General features: G+C 38.4%; 1 protein-coding gene across 1 annotated transcript; it reads left to right on the plus strand.

Moving 5' to 3' along the window:
- Positions 1-7,004: 7,004 nt before the first annotated feature.
- LOC6031777 (laccase-2) lies at positions 7,005-16,339 on the plus strand. Its single transcript, XM_038258281.1, has 9 exons — positions 7,005-7,031; positions 7,090-7,252; positions 7,348-7,894; positions 11,642-11,758; positions 11,840-11,966; positions 12,076-12,239; positions 12,868-13,066; positions 15,508-15,969; positions 16,042-16,339. Exons 2-9 carry the CDS (start codon positions 7,146-7,148, stop codon positions 16,200-16,202), a joined length of 1,884 nt encoding a protein of 627 aa, XP_038114209.1. The 5' UTR covers positions 7,005-7,031; positions 7,090-7,145; the 3' UTR covers positions 16,203-16,339.
- Positions 16,340-16,846: the final 507 nt, after the last annotated feature.

A 16,846-nucleotide genomic window follows, 5' to 3' on the forward strand; every position in this document is an offset into this window, starting at 1 on the left:
TAATCGGTGGATGTGCATGTTGTGTTTTGTGCTAGGTAATCATCCAACGATCGGCCTTCGGTTTTGAAATTGCCCAATATCTAGTGCATACGTGCCTTATGTGCGTACGGTTAGCTGGGAGATCACGCACTCGCGAGAGTAAGCGCGCAATCGGCATCGATCGGCTGCTGGGAAGCCGCGATCGATGATGATGATGGTTCTTGGCTTCTTGTTTGTGTTGTAAGTGTAGTGGTTTTATAAAAATTCTAGAAGACAAAAGATTAAATTTTGCCCTGATTGGGATGGCTTAGGGCATTCTTCTTGTTATTCGCAGACTCCTACTGTTGCGATGGTAAACTGCAGCAGGCAGGTTACAAGGTTCGAGCGAGATCCAACGAACTTGGTCAAAAACATCTACCTGGAATACCGAAGAAGTCACCTGTGAGTATTGAGAATGTGTTCAGTGTCTAGCCAATTTAATTTACTTTCAAACTCTTTCAGCAACTCCCGCCGGCAAACGCTCATCTCGCGCCGGCGCAGCTTCGGCCGGATGAGCTTTGACGGCGAGTTGGCAACATCTGTATCATCTCGAAGGAGGACGAAGTGATCGGCAACTATTGGTTCAACCGCTTCACTTCCCAGCCGGAAAACTTCGACTTCCCTTCCCGAATCAACAAGCAATGGCCAACTCCTCCAAGCCTGTCCAAATGATGGCCGGCAACGAGACCACCCTGTTCTCTACATCGCTGTCGCGCTCCAAAATGAAGGCCGGACGTGACCGGGGGCGTACCGTAAGAATCGGTACAGCTTGAGCGCGGAAGTTGGCCAATCATAAGCAGACGCGTGAAATACGAAAAAAATCGAAAACATACTGTTTTAATATTAAAATATTGTAATAAAATCCATCACCTTCTTCGGAAATCATCACTGTAATGTTAAATGGAATTTACTCTTGCCATAAAAAGTTTTTTCTTATATTAAAAGTAAAAAACTTTTACCGATACAACGATTTTGTTCCAGAAATGCGTAATAGTATCAACAACTTTCCAACTTTTGAATTAAACAGTTTGAACTTTCTACGAGTATTTACCAACGCGAACTTTTAATCCAACGAACGATCTATTTAAATTTATAGTATTTTTTCTTTGTGTGTAGTTTTGTAAGTATCGTTAGTTTATGCAATTTGTTCATATATGGTATAGACAGATGGTAGGATAAATGACAAGAAATAAGACAAAAATAATTTTCGCTCGAATAAGTAATTAACAACAACTCGTTCCCACTCAAAATTATTCAAAAAATATGATTATATGACATTTTACTGACATGATAAAAATGTCAATATCAAAAAATTGCCAGATGAGTCCCATCTACCTTGATTGTGCAACTGTGTATCGACGCTACACATTTTTCCTCATATTCATTCCAATTTTTCATTATGCAGCTAAATGTATCATTTTACTTTTACCCAAAACTAATAATAAGGGTGAAAATCGAAACAAAGGTTTTGAAAACAGTTTCGCATTCAAATCGTGGGAAATTTCACAATCCACTGACCTTTTCCAAGCATCGATAAAATTTCCATAAATTTTCCAATTGATATTCATCGCTTCCACAAAATTCAGAACAAAGAAAAAAAGAAACATGTTGATCATTTTCACATCATTAGCCACACTCATCGCCTAACTTGCAGACGCTATCATCCACATCATTAAACAAGAGTATTCTAAACAACATATTTTCTCCCCCCAACTGCACATACAAACACATGTTTACACACACACACACACACACGTACCATATATTAACGGCCAGTGTCAGACAAATAGCCATATTTATCACACACACCCGGAAAACTCTCCTACCCCAAACTTTCATCAGGGCTGCTCACCCAAAAGCACACAGTGGCCAGCCAGCACAAAATTTGCCAACTTGTTGCGAAACCCGTTCGACCTTGCTCCTCGGAACAGGAAACACTATCCGGAGTGGGCTTGAACACATGGTTCAGCAGCAGTGAGTGGAGAAAAAAAAGAAGTATAAAATGTCCATAAATTACTCGATCGAAAGCGCCATCGGCTCTCGGATTGTGGGGTTTTTTTTCACGGTTGCAAATCGAACTAATGGTCCGATAAACTACTGTTTTGACATTATAGACGGTGTTGTTTTGTGGAGTTGGGAAATGTTGAAGTAATTAAATTTGTAACTGTTCTGATATTCATTTCTGGAGTTTTTTTTTTTTTGAAGGTCCAATAAACGAAATTTTCAGTTTTTGCTTTCTGGGTGTTTTTGAAACCGCCTTGGTTCAGGGGTATTAAAAAACATCCAAAAAGCAAAATCTGAAAATTTGGTTTATAGGACCTTTAAAAAAAACTCCAGATTTCATTTTGTTTGAAAATGTTACCTTCATTATTCAGTAACTGTGACCCTTTTCCAAATCGATTTTTTTAAATTATTTATTTGAATGAAACTTTGACCATGTATTTCCTTTGTCAAAAGAAGCCATTTGGCATTGTTATTTTATTCGCACAAGAACTGGTCATACCAAATGAGCATGTGAATATTCAAAAATCTTGAGGAGGGGTTTTCTGATCGATTTGTTGTCTCCGGTAAAGTCGTAGGTTATAATTGGGACTTTTCAGAATAATAGGAACACAGAAAAAATATGTTTTATTTCATATTTTATTACTAAAAACCTCTTAAAATACGTACATGTTTCCAAATGTTCGAATATTTTTGATTTGTTTTATGGGGCTAAGCAAGGCATCATTTGCGGTTGATTTTAAGCTGGTAACGAAGCTATTTGTTTTTAATGTTGTTTTTGAAAAAAAAGTACTACAATCAGAGCCGTACCTTGGGTCCACGGCGCCCTTGGCGAAGCATCAATTTGGCGCCCCTCCCAAATTTACAAGAAATTTGAAATTGAGGTTAATTTTCAATGATTGCTTCAATGAGTTTTGATTTTATAATTGCAATTGGAGACCTTAATATGGTTAAATTCAGAAACACAGTTATTTATTAATTTTTATGTTTAATTTTTAAATAATATTAGACAAGTTGATTTGAAAATTCATTGTGGGAATTGCGTTGGCTGAATCTTTCTCAGATTTCATAACACGATAAGGAAAGCTAGGTTTTGTTTTTTATTAATTTATTTTTCAGATAAATGCACAGAATTGAACTATAAATGTTGCTTTAATTTGTTGGCAAATTTGATATTTTTTCTAAGCCTGTATAAATCTGATCTAGTATTAAATTTATTGTATAAGCAAAGAACTTTACCGGATTCGTAAAATAATTAGTTGATTTGGCTTTGGATTTCATTTTGGTGCAATTAGAAAAAAGAAAAAAATCTTTCTTCAAAATAAAAAAATAATTAGTCGATGCCCGTGTCCTCTTTTGTTTTATCTAGATAGGAATCCCAGCAAGCTTAGTACAAAAGAGCAAACCTACATCGAAGTATAATTTTTCAACATGCAGCGGCAGAACCATATTTCGTCAAAATCAATTTAAGATCATTCAAAATCCAGCGCAATTCATGATGAAACTTATTTTAATATTTGGGCAAAAATATCAAGATAAGAAATTTTTATTCATTTTAAGTGATTCGCCCATACGAGGCTTGAGAATATTTATCATAATTTTATATTTATAATTATATTTTGCATTGATTTTTTTGATCGGTATATTTTTAATTAGTGATATTAAATTTTATGTTTCAGAAAATTATTTTTTTAAGCAAAGCTATATTAATGTTTTCAAACCTTGAAAAATTTTTTTTTTTGTTTTTAACTGAAAAAAAAAAGTTTGAATCGTTTCTCATTACCAAAGCTTTTTAGACGATTAAAAAAGTAAACAACACCGGTTAAGCTAAAACTGAAAAAGTGATGTTTAGATCATTTTGTATGCTCTGAAAAATATTTTTTTCTTGAAAAAATAATGTTGGTCTTATTATTGAAAATTTAAAGCAGTTTTCCTATTTCAAAACACTAGTATTTTGAAAAAAGCGTAGGCAAATTTCAATGCACGAATTTGCATTTAAAAGCGGTGTATGCACTTCGGAAGGAGAAATTTCAAATGGGCAGCAGCGGCAGCGAAAGCAAGCCAGAGAGGGTGAATAAGAGCCCAAAAAAACGCTCCCTTTCCTTTGTTCTGCTGTTCGTAAAGCTGGGGGGGGGGCGACATAAACTTTGAAAAATATTTGTAACGGCCTAAAATGTAAAAATAATTCCAATTTCGAAGAAGCTCGAAATATGACCATGATTTTTGGCTGATTGTGATTTACATCCCAATTAAAATAACATATAGTTGTAAATTTTTGTAGTCTGGAAGGTATTACTTAAACTTCTTTATACAATGTTCCAAACTTTAATGCTGTATTCATTTTGAGAAGCTCTTTTAGAACTCCTTGAACTTTCTGCCACTTGGCGCCCTAAAAAACGAAACTATTGGCACTACGCCCCCCGGGGCATGGCCTTCCTCTAACGTGGGATTTCTGCTCCAGCGCCTCTGACGAGACAGGAGAAACCGGGACCGACGTTTTACTTCACCATCCGATAGAAGCTCAGTGGATAAGGCGGGAATCGAACCCGCGTCTCATAGCATCATCGGGCGCCCTATCTTTGATAAAAAAAATAAATTTTCAAAAACACTTCGGTAGAAATATTCATATAATTGATTTTAACGCACCTAAATCATATTTTTTATATTTTAAACCAAATTATCTAGTTATTTATAGTTCTACTTTATAATTTGGCACCCATTCTGTTGCAAATACCTAATGAGAATGTTATAACTGACATGAAAATGTTGTACTCTCATCGATTTCGGCGCCCCCCCAGGAGCTGGCGCCCTTGGCGGTCGCCAACTGCGCCAACCCCTAGGTACGGCGCTGACTACAATATTATCGAACTTTTTTTTTTATCTGTTGCACCATGTTTAAATAATAAGCATACTAACACAGACAACAGACATTTTGGCTCAATCGCCATCTTGTGTAAAACCATGCAACGGTTTTATCGAGAATGGCAAGCCGTTTGTGGCGCTGTCGTCGCAAAGGAGATTTGATAACCCTCCCGCGCGGCTCTCAACTGTACTGAACAAAAGATTCATTCCTTGTTTCGTCGAGAAAATTGATATGTAAATCAAAAATAGTTTTGAAGTGCCGAAAGAAGAAATGTCGAGTATCGCTTAAGATAACCGTTAGATAATTTCAGATCAAAAATGTATATTTATTTTAAAAAAATAACTTCATCAAAATTTAGTTGGTGAGAATCAGAAAGCGGCTTCTGCAAAAGCTGTAGTGCACTGCAGTCTACATCCAGGCTTATTCTTGCAAGGAGCAATAGTTTACGAGATGGCGTTAATGTGTCACCTGCCATATTTTTACACACGGTTTTCAAATTATTCTGTTCTAAAATAAGCTGAAAATGTGTTAATCGGACTGCTATCTACAACGAGTTGGATTTCCCATTTGGAACTGTCGAAGCATAAATCCTCCAAAAATTTTCGTTTATTTCAAAATTTAGAACTTGCGACCTGCGGTCTGCGAGTTTAGTACAGAATCGCAACACCGCAGCATTGTCATTGTTGAAGATCAGAATGATTTGCATGAGTTTAAAACTTGCACATACATCTGCGATCCTGCGTTTCCTATTGTAGTCCAGGCTTCATAGCTTTTTGAATAAAATAGTTTTTCCCAGTGTCATCTAACTAGCCCTCATTTTACAACATGCGATATCTCGAAAACTATTGATTCGATTTTCATTGTTGAAAAATTACAACTTTGTGAAATGTACTGCTTTTTGAAATATTTTTTTCTGTTTTCAAACAATCTCTCTTATATCTGAACAAAGCTATTGATATTTTTATTATTCTAAACAAGTAATTTTGAATAGCAAAATATTCGCAATCAAATGTCTAGGTAAACCAGTGTTGGTATTCTCGCGCTCTCGCGAGAAATATTTCTCGCTCTCGAGTTCTCGTCGCTAGTCAAGAGCTCCCCGTGCTCCCTTCCTCTCGCGCACGGGCTAGCTCGCGAGCCGAGAAGTAGAACGTGTTGGAAACGAAACAAACAACGTAACGATTGAAGTTACACATCTTTACCATTGCATCGTTCGCATTCAAAAGCCTGATAAACAAATTGATTGCTTGGAACGAACGGCTAGCACGAGGCGCTCGCGAGCGCTCCCGGCTAGAGCGATTTAAATGTTCAAATCATGTTTTTATCAAATTTGAAACTAAAATTTATTCAACCAAAAATGCAAACAATTTATTCGATTATGAATTGATAAAAACCAACCGAGAACGTTCAAAACACACAATTTGCGTTTCAAATCTTCTAACATTTAAGTATTGTCAAAACGTACACGATAACGCGACAGCAGATTAACTCTCTCCACGTTGTCACCCTAAAACCAGGAAAAAATAATCTTCCATCACAACCAAAATTGCCGCAGGCACCAGCAAAAAAGCCTGTTTACTTTCCAACTCTTATCAAAAACATCCGACTAAGCCGCTACCGCCGCCGCAGGTTCCAAGAAAGCAAACACCGGCAACACTCACTGTAGGTTGTTCTACCCAAAAGCAGCCAGCATCCAGGCTGCAAGTCACGGAGAACGCGAGACATATTTATTACACTGCCCCGAGCCATCGACGGCCGTTAATCAAATGTTGGTGCGCCATTAAAATCCGACGGAATTGAACGAATCGGGAAATTGTACTGTTTTGGGTTGTGTGCGATTCAACGGCAGAGGAGTTCAACTCCAAGGTCGGGTGTCTAATGCAATCTAAAATATTGCCGATGTAGGATTATCAGTTCATGACCATAGACACAAGCTTTCGTGTAGAGAAGAGTTAGGTTTTGCCAGAAAAATTTTGTCAGTCATCATTGGAGGTTTGATTTGAAACCATGTTCTTGAATTTTGAACAAGAGTAGATAGAGGTGAAGAGTGTAACTATGAAGCTAACAATGTTTGCAAAAATTGTAGTTATTATACTTGTGGCATTATTTAGCAATAAAATCGATGGCTTTCTAACGTTTAAATTAGATTTTAGTATGTTTTAACAACTGCATGACACGTTACATGAGAATAACTAATATCTAATTTGAAGGTTCGCTATGGGCCAAGCAGCAGACCCGGCCCATCCTAGTTCCGTTGACGGCGAAGATGAAGACCTACGCCGGGGAAGAGTGTGACCGGGTTTGCAGTGCCACCGAAGCACCCCGCATTTGTTATTTCAAGTGGATTGCCGAGAGTTACGCAGCAATGGGATCGTAAGTTTAAAATGATTGAAATAAAAGAATTTCGGTTCCCTTGAACGAAAACAGAGTTTATGAAGTTGGAATAACTTCCATAAACATTCCGACAGGGCCTGCAAAGAATGCCGATGGGGCAACCATTCCGACTGCTTCCACCCGCAGTGCATCACCGCCGACGGCATGGAACGGAGCGTGGTGACGCTGAACCGGCAAATCCCGGGACCCACGATCGCCGTCTGTCGGAACGACGTCATCGTGGTGGACCTGCTGAACCACATGGAGGGCTCGGCCGGTGCGATTCACTGGCACGGCATGCACCAGATGCAGACGCCCTGGATGGACGGCGTCCCGATGGTGACGCAGTGTCCGATTCCGTTCGGGGACATCTTCCGGTACGTGTTCAATGCCAGCGAGCCGGGAACGCAGTTTTACCATTCGCACGCCGGACACCAGAAGGCCAACGGGCACTTTGGGTCGCTGATTGTGCGAAATCCGAGTGATTTGAACAGGGAGTTGTACGATGCGGATCTGACCGAGCACATAATTATTATTGCGGACTGGACGCTGGACATGGCGGAGAAGTACGTTCCGGGGCTGCAGAGTAGCACCATCCAGATGGATTCGATTTTGATCAACGGTCGGGGTAGGCATTTCGATGTGAGTATCATCTTTTGGATGTACTGAGCTCTAATCTCAAATATGACCTTAATTGGTTGTCGCTCCGGGTCTGAAATTATAAATGATTGGTTTTTACCAAACATAAGTTCATTCAATTTGGATTTATTTAAATTTATCTAAATCCTCATGAGCTTATAGTTTATATTCCAACTTTGCCGAAGAGAGTGCAGATATTCTTCCACTCTGAAGAACGTTGCGAAATTCAACAGTTAAAACGGCAGCACTTTGGCGTTAGCGTCGTTTTCTGACGTTGCGAGAAAAAGTTGTTTAATGTTTGACTAAAATGAACTAGAACATGCAATGAAAAATGTTCTGAGCATTGTCCCGAAGGATGGTTGAATTAGGTTGCCGAGATCTTGAGTTATAATTAAAAATGTGTACAGAAGTCGGGCATGTACGTGTGTCAAACAGCTTCTGTCTAAATTCCCTTTGGTCAGTTGTCGCAATTTTTAGAGTGTGTCAAGATAGCACGATCGAAGAAAGTAAACGAGCAAGCCAGATAGTGAGTTATTGAGTGATTGAAAGAGTGAACCGATCAATGCACTTTCAACTACATTTCCTGAATATATCTCCATGTCTATCGGTGTCTATTTTTAGATAACTCAATTTGAATTTGACGGTTTTTTTATCAATTTATTTATAAATGTTATTCGCAGTATTGTTAAAATATAATATTATCAGCTCTCAGCAACTACAATTATCCCGCCTGAATATTCATGCCTCAAATACAACTGCTCTTCTCTCCTTATTGAAACTCTCAGCGCAGAAGATAGCCGAACACGTTTTCGTGTTTACACACTCGCGATTGACATTTTCCTTTTCTCTCTCATTCCCGCTTCCACGATCATCCAAATTTTATTTTCTGTTTTGTTTTAGGGGACATAAAATTCCAACTTTTCAGAAATTTCCAAAATAGGCAAAAAATCTTTAACCGAGTTATGAATTTTTGAATTGAATTCTGATTTTTTTCAAAAAATCGAAATACTGGTCGCAAAAAGTTTTCAACTTCATTTTTCGATATAAAATCGAATTCAAAAAGGCGTATTATGGTTGGGCCTTTTGATATGCTGGTCTTGATTCAAAAAGTTTAAAATGAAATTGAAAACATTTTTTTCGAAGAGTTCACAAATTTTCACGAATGTTTCATATTTTAACATTGAAAATCGAACCATAAGTTGCTGAGATATCGGCATTAGCAATGATGATTTGTTTTGGTGAGACTTAGAAAACATAAATTTTTCTGTTTTAAAATCTTTGTATGGCAATATCTCAGCAACTAAGCCCGAGCATGGGTAAATAACAAGGGAAATGCGTAATAATACCTTTCTCTGGTATCAATACCAAATTTTGGTATTCCTGGACCCTTAAAAATTTGTCTTAAGGATTATGCAAGAGCAAAATTTGGTATCATACCAATTTAAGGTATTGTTTTGATATTGCAAAATTGCAGAATTTGTCAATGGTCGAACACCACATTTTGGTATTATTTTGGTATTAAAGTGTTTTACCAAATTCCTCTGAAACTATGGGAAAATTTTGACCAATTTTGACAAAATAATTAATTTTGCGCTAAAATGATGTCTCAAAGCGAATGCTTTCATTGAAAACCAGAAATTTCAAACTTGATTTTAAACATTTTTGATATACCCCCTACAGAAATGACTTAAAATTGTGGAAAATTTTCTAAGTCAGGATGGCACATTTTGGTGTTATTTTGGTATTAAGGTGTTTTATCAATTTCCTCTGAAACTATGGGAAAATGTTGACCAATTTTGACAAAATAATTAATTTTGCGCTAAAATGATGTCTCAAAGCGAATGCTTTCATTGAAAACCGGAAATTTCAAACTTGATTTTAAACATTTTTGATATACCCCCTACAGAAATGACTTGATATTGTGGAAAAATTTCTAAGTCAGGATGCCACATTTTGGTATTATTTTGGTATTGAAAGGTTTCATCAATTTTCTCTGAAACAATGGATTTTTTTAAATTTTTGACGAGATAATTAATTTTGCGCTAACTTGACTTGAAACCCAAAAATGTTAAAGCTGATTTAATTTTTTTTTGTGATATACTCACTAATATTTTTTTCAAAAACGTTGAAATTTTTCTAAGTTGGGATAGCCAAATACTTTGAAAAACGAGTCAATCAACAGATTATTGAATTTTGGTGAATTTCAATCCAGTTTCATTTTAATAATACTTATTTTTCAATCTTGTTATTTTTCAGAAGCTTCAAGAACTTCAAGTACAGCCGTTCATCAATGACAAATGCATTCGGTGTGGTGAAGAATATCACTAAAAACAACATGGAATCATCAGGTGAGTAGATTTGGTTGTTGCATAAGGATCATGTACGTTTTTTTCACTAACTGCAACTGCTGCACTAAAAATGGTATGAAAATAGCAAATTTTGGTATTACTTGTGCAAATACCAGCGACCAAAATGTGCTCTTGGTTGCCCAGTAATAGATGGTAAAATACCATGAAATCAAACCAATATTATGTTTGTGGAAGACCACAGGAATACCAAAATATGATTTTCCAAGGGCGCGGGAATACCTAAAATTAAAACCATGACAATACCAAGTTTTGGTATTCAAGCAATGTTCAAAAATCCAGAAGTCCGTAACTTGGTATTGAAATGATTTTATTTTGTGGTATTATTTTACCTTTGGAATAACATGGTATGGTATTGTTGTGCCCTTCCACATACAAGCTTTTGGTATGATTTCATGGTATTTTACCATCTATTACTGGGCAACCAAGGGCACATTTTGGTCGCTGTTATTTGCCCAAGTAATACCAAAATTTGGTATTCCCGTGTTATTTACCCCTGCTCAGGTACCCCTGCGCCACGAGACCCACGAGAGTGGGCAAACACGGGCACTAATTAAAAAAAAATGAATAACTGCGACAATTTTCAAAAAAGTTATCTTAAAATGGCTATAACTTGAAAACGGTGCACTTTATCAAAATTTCACTAAAATACTCTTTGATTGCAAATTCGGTTTTACATCGAAAAATGAAGTTGAGTAATTTTTGCGACCAATATTTTTTTTTTTTTTTAAATCAGTTTTGATTCAAAAATTCGGGCCAAGATTTTTTGCCCATTCTGGAAATTTCTGAAAAGTTGACATTTGATGTCCCCTAAAACATATCAGAAAATAAAAAAAAATAAAAATAATGTTTTTTATTACCGCGTATCAGTGTAGTCCTTATCCATACCAACAAATTTGCCGAAGACACCAAATCGATCAAAAAATTCCTTCAAAAGATACAGAGTTTTGAATTTTCATAAATCATTTTTGTATAGACAGCTGCCAAATTTGTGTGGAAAAGTATATGTACAAACTAATGTTGCAAAATGGTTTCTTTAGGCATACCAAAGATACCAAAAAAGTTTCAGCCGGATTAAAAAATAGAAAAAAAACGAATGACCGAAATATCAGAGAATTGCTCAATTTTAGGATGAAATTTGAATGGTTTAGAAATTTATTTGCAAGGGGACTTATATGTCAAATTGGACGCTCACTTTGATTACTTTCTAAAAATTCAAAAAAAAACTGTGTACTTAAAAAAGGTAATAATGAAATATTTAACCAAAACAGTGGATTGCTGTGAATCTGAATTCTAAGATCTATTGTTTTGCAAATTCAATGTGATCGACCACAAACCAATATAATACAAACAAGCAACAATTACCAAATAATGCATTTTCCAGGAAGAAGACCAAGAGCTGCAACAGTCTCCACTGACGGTTTACCGCGTAGAGCAGGGCAAACGCTACCGTTTCCGGGTAGTCAGCAGCGGTAGCCAGTTTTGTCCGTTTCAGTTACAAGTAAGTAACAAAGCGGTAAACCACTCCGATCTGGACCAATCACGGATGTGAGCGTCTGAATAATTAATTCGCTTCTTCCAGATTGAACACCACAGGATGCAAATCATTTCGACAGACGGTGGCGCCGTCCAACCGCTGGTCGTGGACACGCTCGTTTCGACGTCCGGCGAACGGTACGATTTCGTCCTTTCGGCAGACCAAAAACCAGGTCCGTACACGGGGCCTTCGACAAACACCGACCCACCACCACTTTGTAATCCCAAAATGCGATCATTGATTCATTTGTGTGTGTGTGTCCTTTTTCTCTGTCCAAACAGGAAACTACTGGGTACGAGTACGAGCCATCGGCTTTTGTGACATCCAGCGGAAGGAGGAGTATGCCGTCCTTTCGTACTCGTCACCGGCCGACGTCAGCGACCAAGAGTTGGCCTTTCCGACGGTGGAACCTCCTGGCTGGGACGAACCGTATCCGGTTGGTGTGGTAAGTGGAACAGAACCGTTGGTTAATCCTGTTGAAACTGTAATTGTCACACTGACCTAGTAAACTCGGCTGATGTTCTATTAGGAAATTATATACTTACACACATAGTTCTACAACAATATTTTTATCATTTAGAAACATTGTCAAAAAAACACTTTTTGCTGGCCCCATTAAGGCTCTATGTACTGAGTAAGTAAATCTTTCCCAGTTCCTGAGGGGAACACCCTTGAAGAGTATCGGGGCCGGCATTTACAAAGCGGATTCAGTGGCAGTTTCATTCTCAACTTAATGTTAACATGTTAAGGTTAATGTTAACATTCCATAGGTCGCCTCCCTAAGGTGTCGTGATAAGGTCCAGTTTGTGACGATACACTACCTTCCCTTTACTAAGCAATCGATTCCAGAAGGGAAAAGATCACCAGTTGTGTTGGTCCGAGCCGGGATTTGAACCCCGATCTACCGCTTACGAAGCGGAAGCGTTACCACTGGGCTACGTGGCTCGGTCTTGTATGTACTGAGTACTAAAGCCAAATTGATTCCATCCAAAGCAATTTATCATAAACAAACCGTCACACCGGGGGTCTCAAATTTTCAATTTATTTTGTTTTTTTTTTTTTCTTTCGGTCAGATCCTGAACCACCCAAACACCACCTGCTACCAGCCTGGGGATCAGTCCGTGTGTGCCGCTGACCTGGAATCCCACGAAGTTCACCGGGACGATGCCCTGATCGATGCGAAGCCGGACAAAAAGTTTTACATCGCATTTGACACGTTCCAGGCGGACACCAACCTGCTGTTCTCGGAAAATGGATACGTCCGCTACATGAGTAAGTGGGATGTTTTTTTTTGTCGTTTCAAGCTTGGTAAATAAAACCATTGGCAGCGTATTGTGCGCAAGTACGTTGTACACGAACAATGGTGCTGCAAATACCTCGAATTAACAAAATACCGGTTTTACACCAGCAAGTGACAACAGCTTTTTGTCGAATGGAATTACGCGAAAAACTTTTTTTATTATGTGACGCTTTTAAACGGAATACAATTCATTTATCGGAGTACCCAATTTAGACGAATTGAATGCAGACAAAAATGGAAAAATAGTTGTTCTCCATTAGGTACATTAGGTCGTTGCAAATATTTTTTGCATTTCTTACAAAAGAAAAGTTTGAGGTTTGCTTTTGGAAAAACGCTTTTCTCAGAAATCTTAAAAAATTCGCCAGGAATTCCCGAATGTACGAAAAAGGGAAAAGGTCGTACCGCCCCTCCGTCACGAGATATCAAAATACGGACCTTGGATTCGTGATCAGGGACAAAAGTTACCCCTTAGGACAAAGTTTCACGCCAATCGAAGAGGGGTCGGGGCAACTTTTCCCGATTTCGTGTGAGTTGGTAGAGAATTACCCAATATTTTTGAGCTTATTCTATGAAAATATAATCAATAAAATGAAAACATAGATTTTATGAGTGTTTCAAAAATTTCCCGGGGTCCCGGGAATTCCCGGGATTTCAAAAATATTTTTCCCGTTTCCCGGGAAATTCAAAACCCGGGAAAATTGGACGCCCTAAAAAATATATATGAAGCTTTAGGTCAAATTCTCACTGGGTGGCATCATTATGCTTCTGGAAAAAATAATTGCACCAATATATTTGTCGTTTCATCATTTTGTAAGAAAGGCTCTATTTCACCTCTGGTGATATGGTGACAGTTTTCAAAGATGGATCTCGAATATTTCGATGAAAATTATGTCTTTCCAATGTGCCCATCAATTATGAATACTTGGAAACCATTTCTAAATCTTTTAAAAATGAAGTTAAATTGATTGAATATTGAAAAGATTAATATTACTATTTTCTATATAAATTTGAGTGAAGCATATTTTTTTTTAGGTGTTATAGACACATTCTCCGAGCTAGTATACAAGTGGTTTAAACTTAATATATTGGAAAAATAGATGTTGTAATTGAATTCTAAATAGTTCCAGGCTTCTAAAACCAACTACTACAACTTTCAATGATGTTTTCTGAAGTCATCCCACATATTCGGAACACCCACAAATTCGGAACACTTTTGTGGTAATTTGTCAATAGGATGCAAAATGTAACTTTTCTGTCGTCCCTGCTATTTTTATGACCTTTATTTGTACATTCTCTTCCTATTTCACTAGTAAAAATAGTACTTTAAAAAAAAACTCATTTCAAGACTATTTTATCCAGAGCAGTAAAAGCACTGGGCAGTACTACTGGAGAGAAAAAAAAGTTTGTTTACATCGTAAGAAAAAAGTGTTCCGAATTTGTGGATTTCAAGGGTCAATGTTTTTCTTTAAAAACTTGATATAAAACGTAAAAATGTACAGCAGGTCTATACTTCAATCGAAACATCGCAAGAAAAGCTTTCTTATGAAGGAAAAAGCAAATCATTATGTTCAATTATCGATTTTCTATGATTTGTTGAACATTGACAGATCTGTAAACTGTTCCGAATATGAGGGATGACTGTATTAACTGCAGTAAACCGAAATATCATGTTTTCAAGCAACTAATTCAGAAAAAAAACACTTGAAAACCACCTCCGGAAATCCGAGACATCTCCGGTGGTCAGGAACCATTTTTCCAAAGCCAATCATGTCCTGAAAAGGATTAATTTCCCGTCAATTGCAACTGGTAAGATCGAAATTGGTAAATTTTTCGCAAAGATACAGCATTGAGAACTTCCGTGACGTTACTACGCAAGCAGAACACCCTTTTTGTAAGAATCTGCGATGTAACGTCACGAAATATAAAACGGGTGCAAAAAAATGGCATAACTTTTTTTGCAAAAACGAATAACGGCATTCTATTCAGCAAGGGACCACCCATAAACCACGTGGACATTTTTTTTAATCTCAGAACCTCCTTCCCCCCCCCCCCCCTTCACGCGCCATCTACGTTTAAAAATCTGGATACCATCACCACACCACACCACATCATTATTGGTATATTTAACCATATATTTTTAAATTGCGTACAATTAAGTAAATTTAGCCTTCTTACAATGTAATCCTTCTGTACCTAAGCTTGAATTCAGTTTTCCGCTTATTAGCACCGTTTAGATTATTCATAATTAGGCAGGTAGAAATCCCTCCCAAATCATTACTGCCGAGGTCAGCTTGAATAATTCATTATCAATCTGGCACCGGTCAGTCGGTCAGTCCGTCCAAGTCACGAAAAGGGACTCTGGCAGGACTCAAAAGGATGACGAATTTCTTGTTTCTCCCTCGCCCTCTCCCAGCTGTGGCCCTAACGTTCAACAACATTGGCATCACGAACAACATCAGCATGGTGAACTTGCCGTTTCCGCCGTTGACCCAACCGGACCTGCTGGCCACGGTGGAGGACCAATTTTGCAACTCGACCTCCAAACCGGCCCGTTGCCTGCCCGACCGGGCCTGCTTCTGCACCCACCGGCTCCAGGTGGCGCTGAACGACGTGGTCGAGATGTCACTCATCGACGATGCCGACCAGATTCGTGAACTGTACCACCCGTTCCATCTGCACGGCCACCGGTTCATCGTGATGGGCCAGGGCCAGGTGCCACCCGGGACGCGACGCCAGGTGGACAAGTTTGCGTGGTTAAAGGCCCAAGCCCCCCGTCGTGGTGGCATGCCGGACAGCCATAATCCACCCTACAAGGACACCGTGTCCATCCCGAGCCGGGGCTACACCAGAGTTCGGTTCCGCGCCGATAATCCAGGTTAGTTGAGCAGCCACCACGAGTGAGTGCAAGTTTGTGTCACTTTTTGAACATTTCGCGTCATTTTTGCAGGCTTCTGGCTGGTGCATTGTCATTTCGAGTGGCACCTTGGCATCGGAATGTCCCTCATCCTGCAGGTGGGAGATGTCGACCAGATGAAAAAGCCCCCGCCCGGATTCCCCACCTGTGGCCACTACAGACCGGACGCGGAGAGTATTCTGGGAATGGTTTGAATATTGAGTACAGGCTTACATTGAGGACAGCTCGAAGCTTGTGTTGTGGGTTGTAAAATTCAATTACTAACGGTTAATTTTAGTGATGAAAAAGAGTATGATAATTCAACGAGAAATTAGAAAATTCGAGGACAAATGCATATTACATTTTTTAAGCATTCCGAAATACCTACTAAACAAACAAGATGACAGACTAAAAAAATATATGCAGCAGTTTTTTTTAAAGAAATAAGTACATTTTACAAATGATTCATTTTTGACATTGAAAATCGAACCAATAGTTCTGGATATCGGCAATTAAAAATTAAGTGACATTTACAAAGCTTCATTATTTTCTTGTCGCAGGAACTAAAAGACTAACAGACTACAGATAACATTTTTCTACCATGGACCATGTTCCGGGTTCACCAGTAGATGTTTTTTGACATGTCGCACTATGGGAATTACAGATCACATTTTTCTACCATGGACCATGCTCCGGATTTACCGGTTCCAGGTGGCCAAAGTGTCCAGATGGCCTCGGACACTCTTTTGAGGGGTAGCACTCAACTTTTCAGAGCCAGTAGATATTTTTTGACATGTCGCATGACATATTTCTGTGACTTCTAGATTTTGTCCCCCACGGCTGTACTACGGAACCGGTT

The sequence above is a fragment of the Culex quinquefasciatus genome, chromosome 2 (genome assembly GCF_015732765.1).
Source record: "Culex quinquefasciatus strain JHB chromosome 2, VPISU_Cqui_1.0_pri_paternal, whole genome shotgun sequence".
Lineage (NCBI taxonomy): Eukaryota > Metazoa > Arthropoda > Insecta > Diptera > Culicidae > Culex > Culex quinquefasciatus.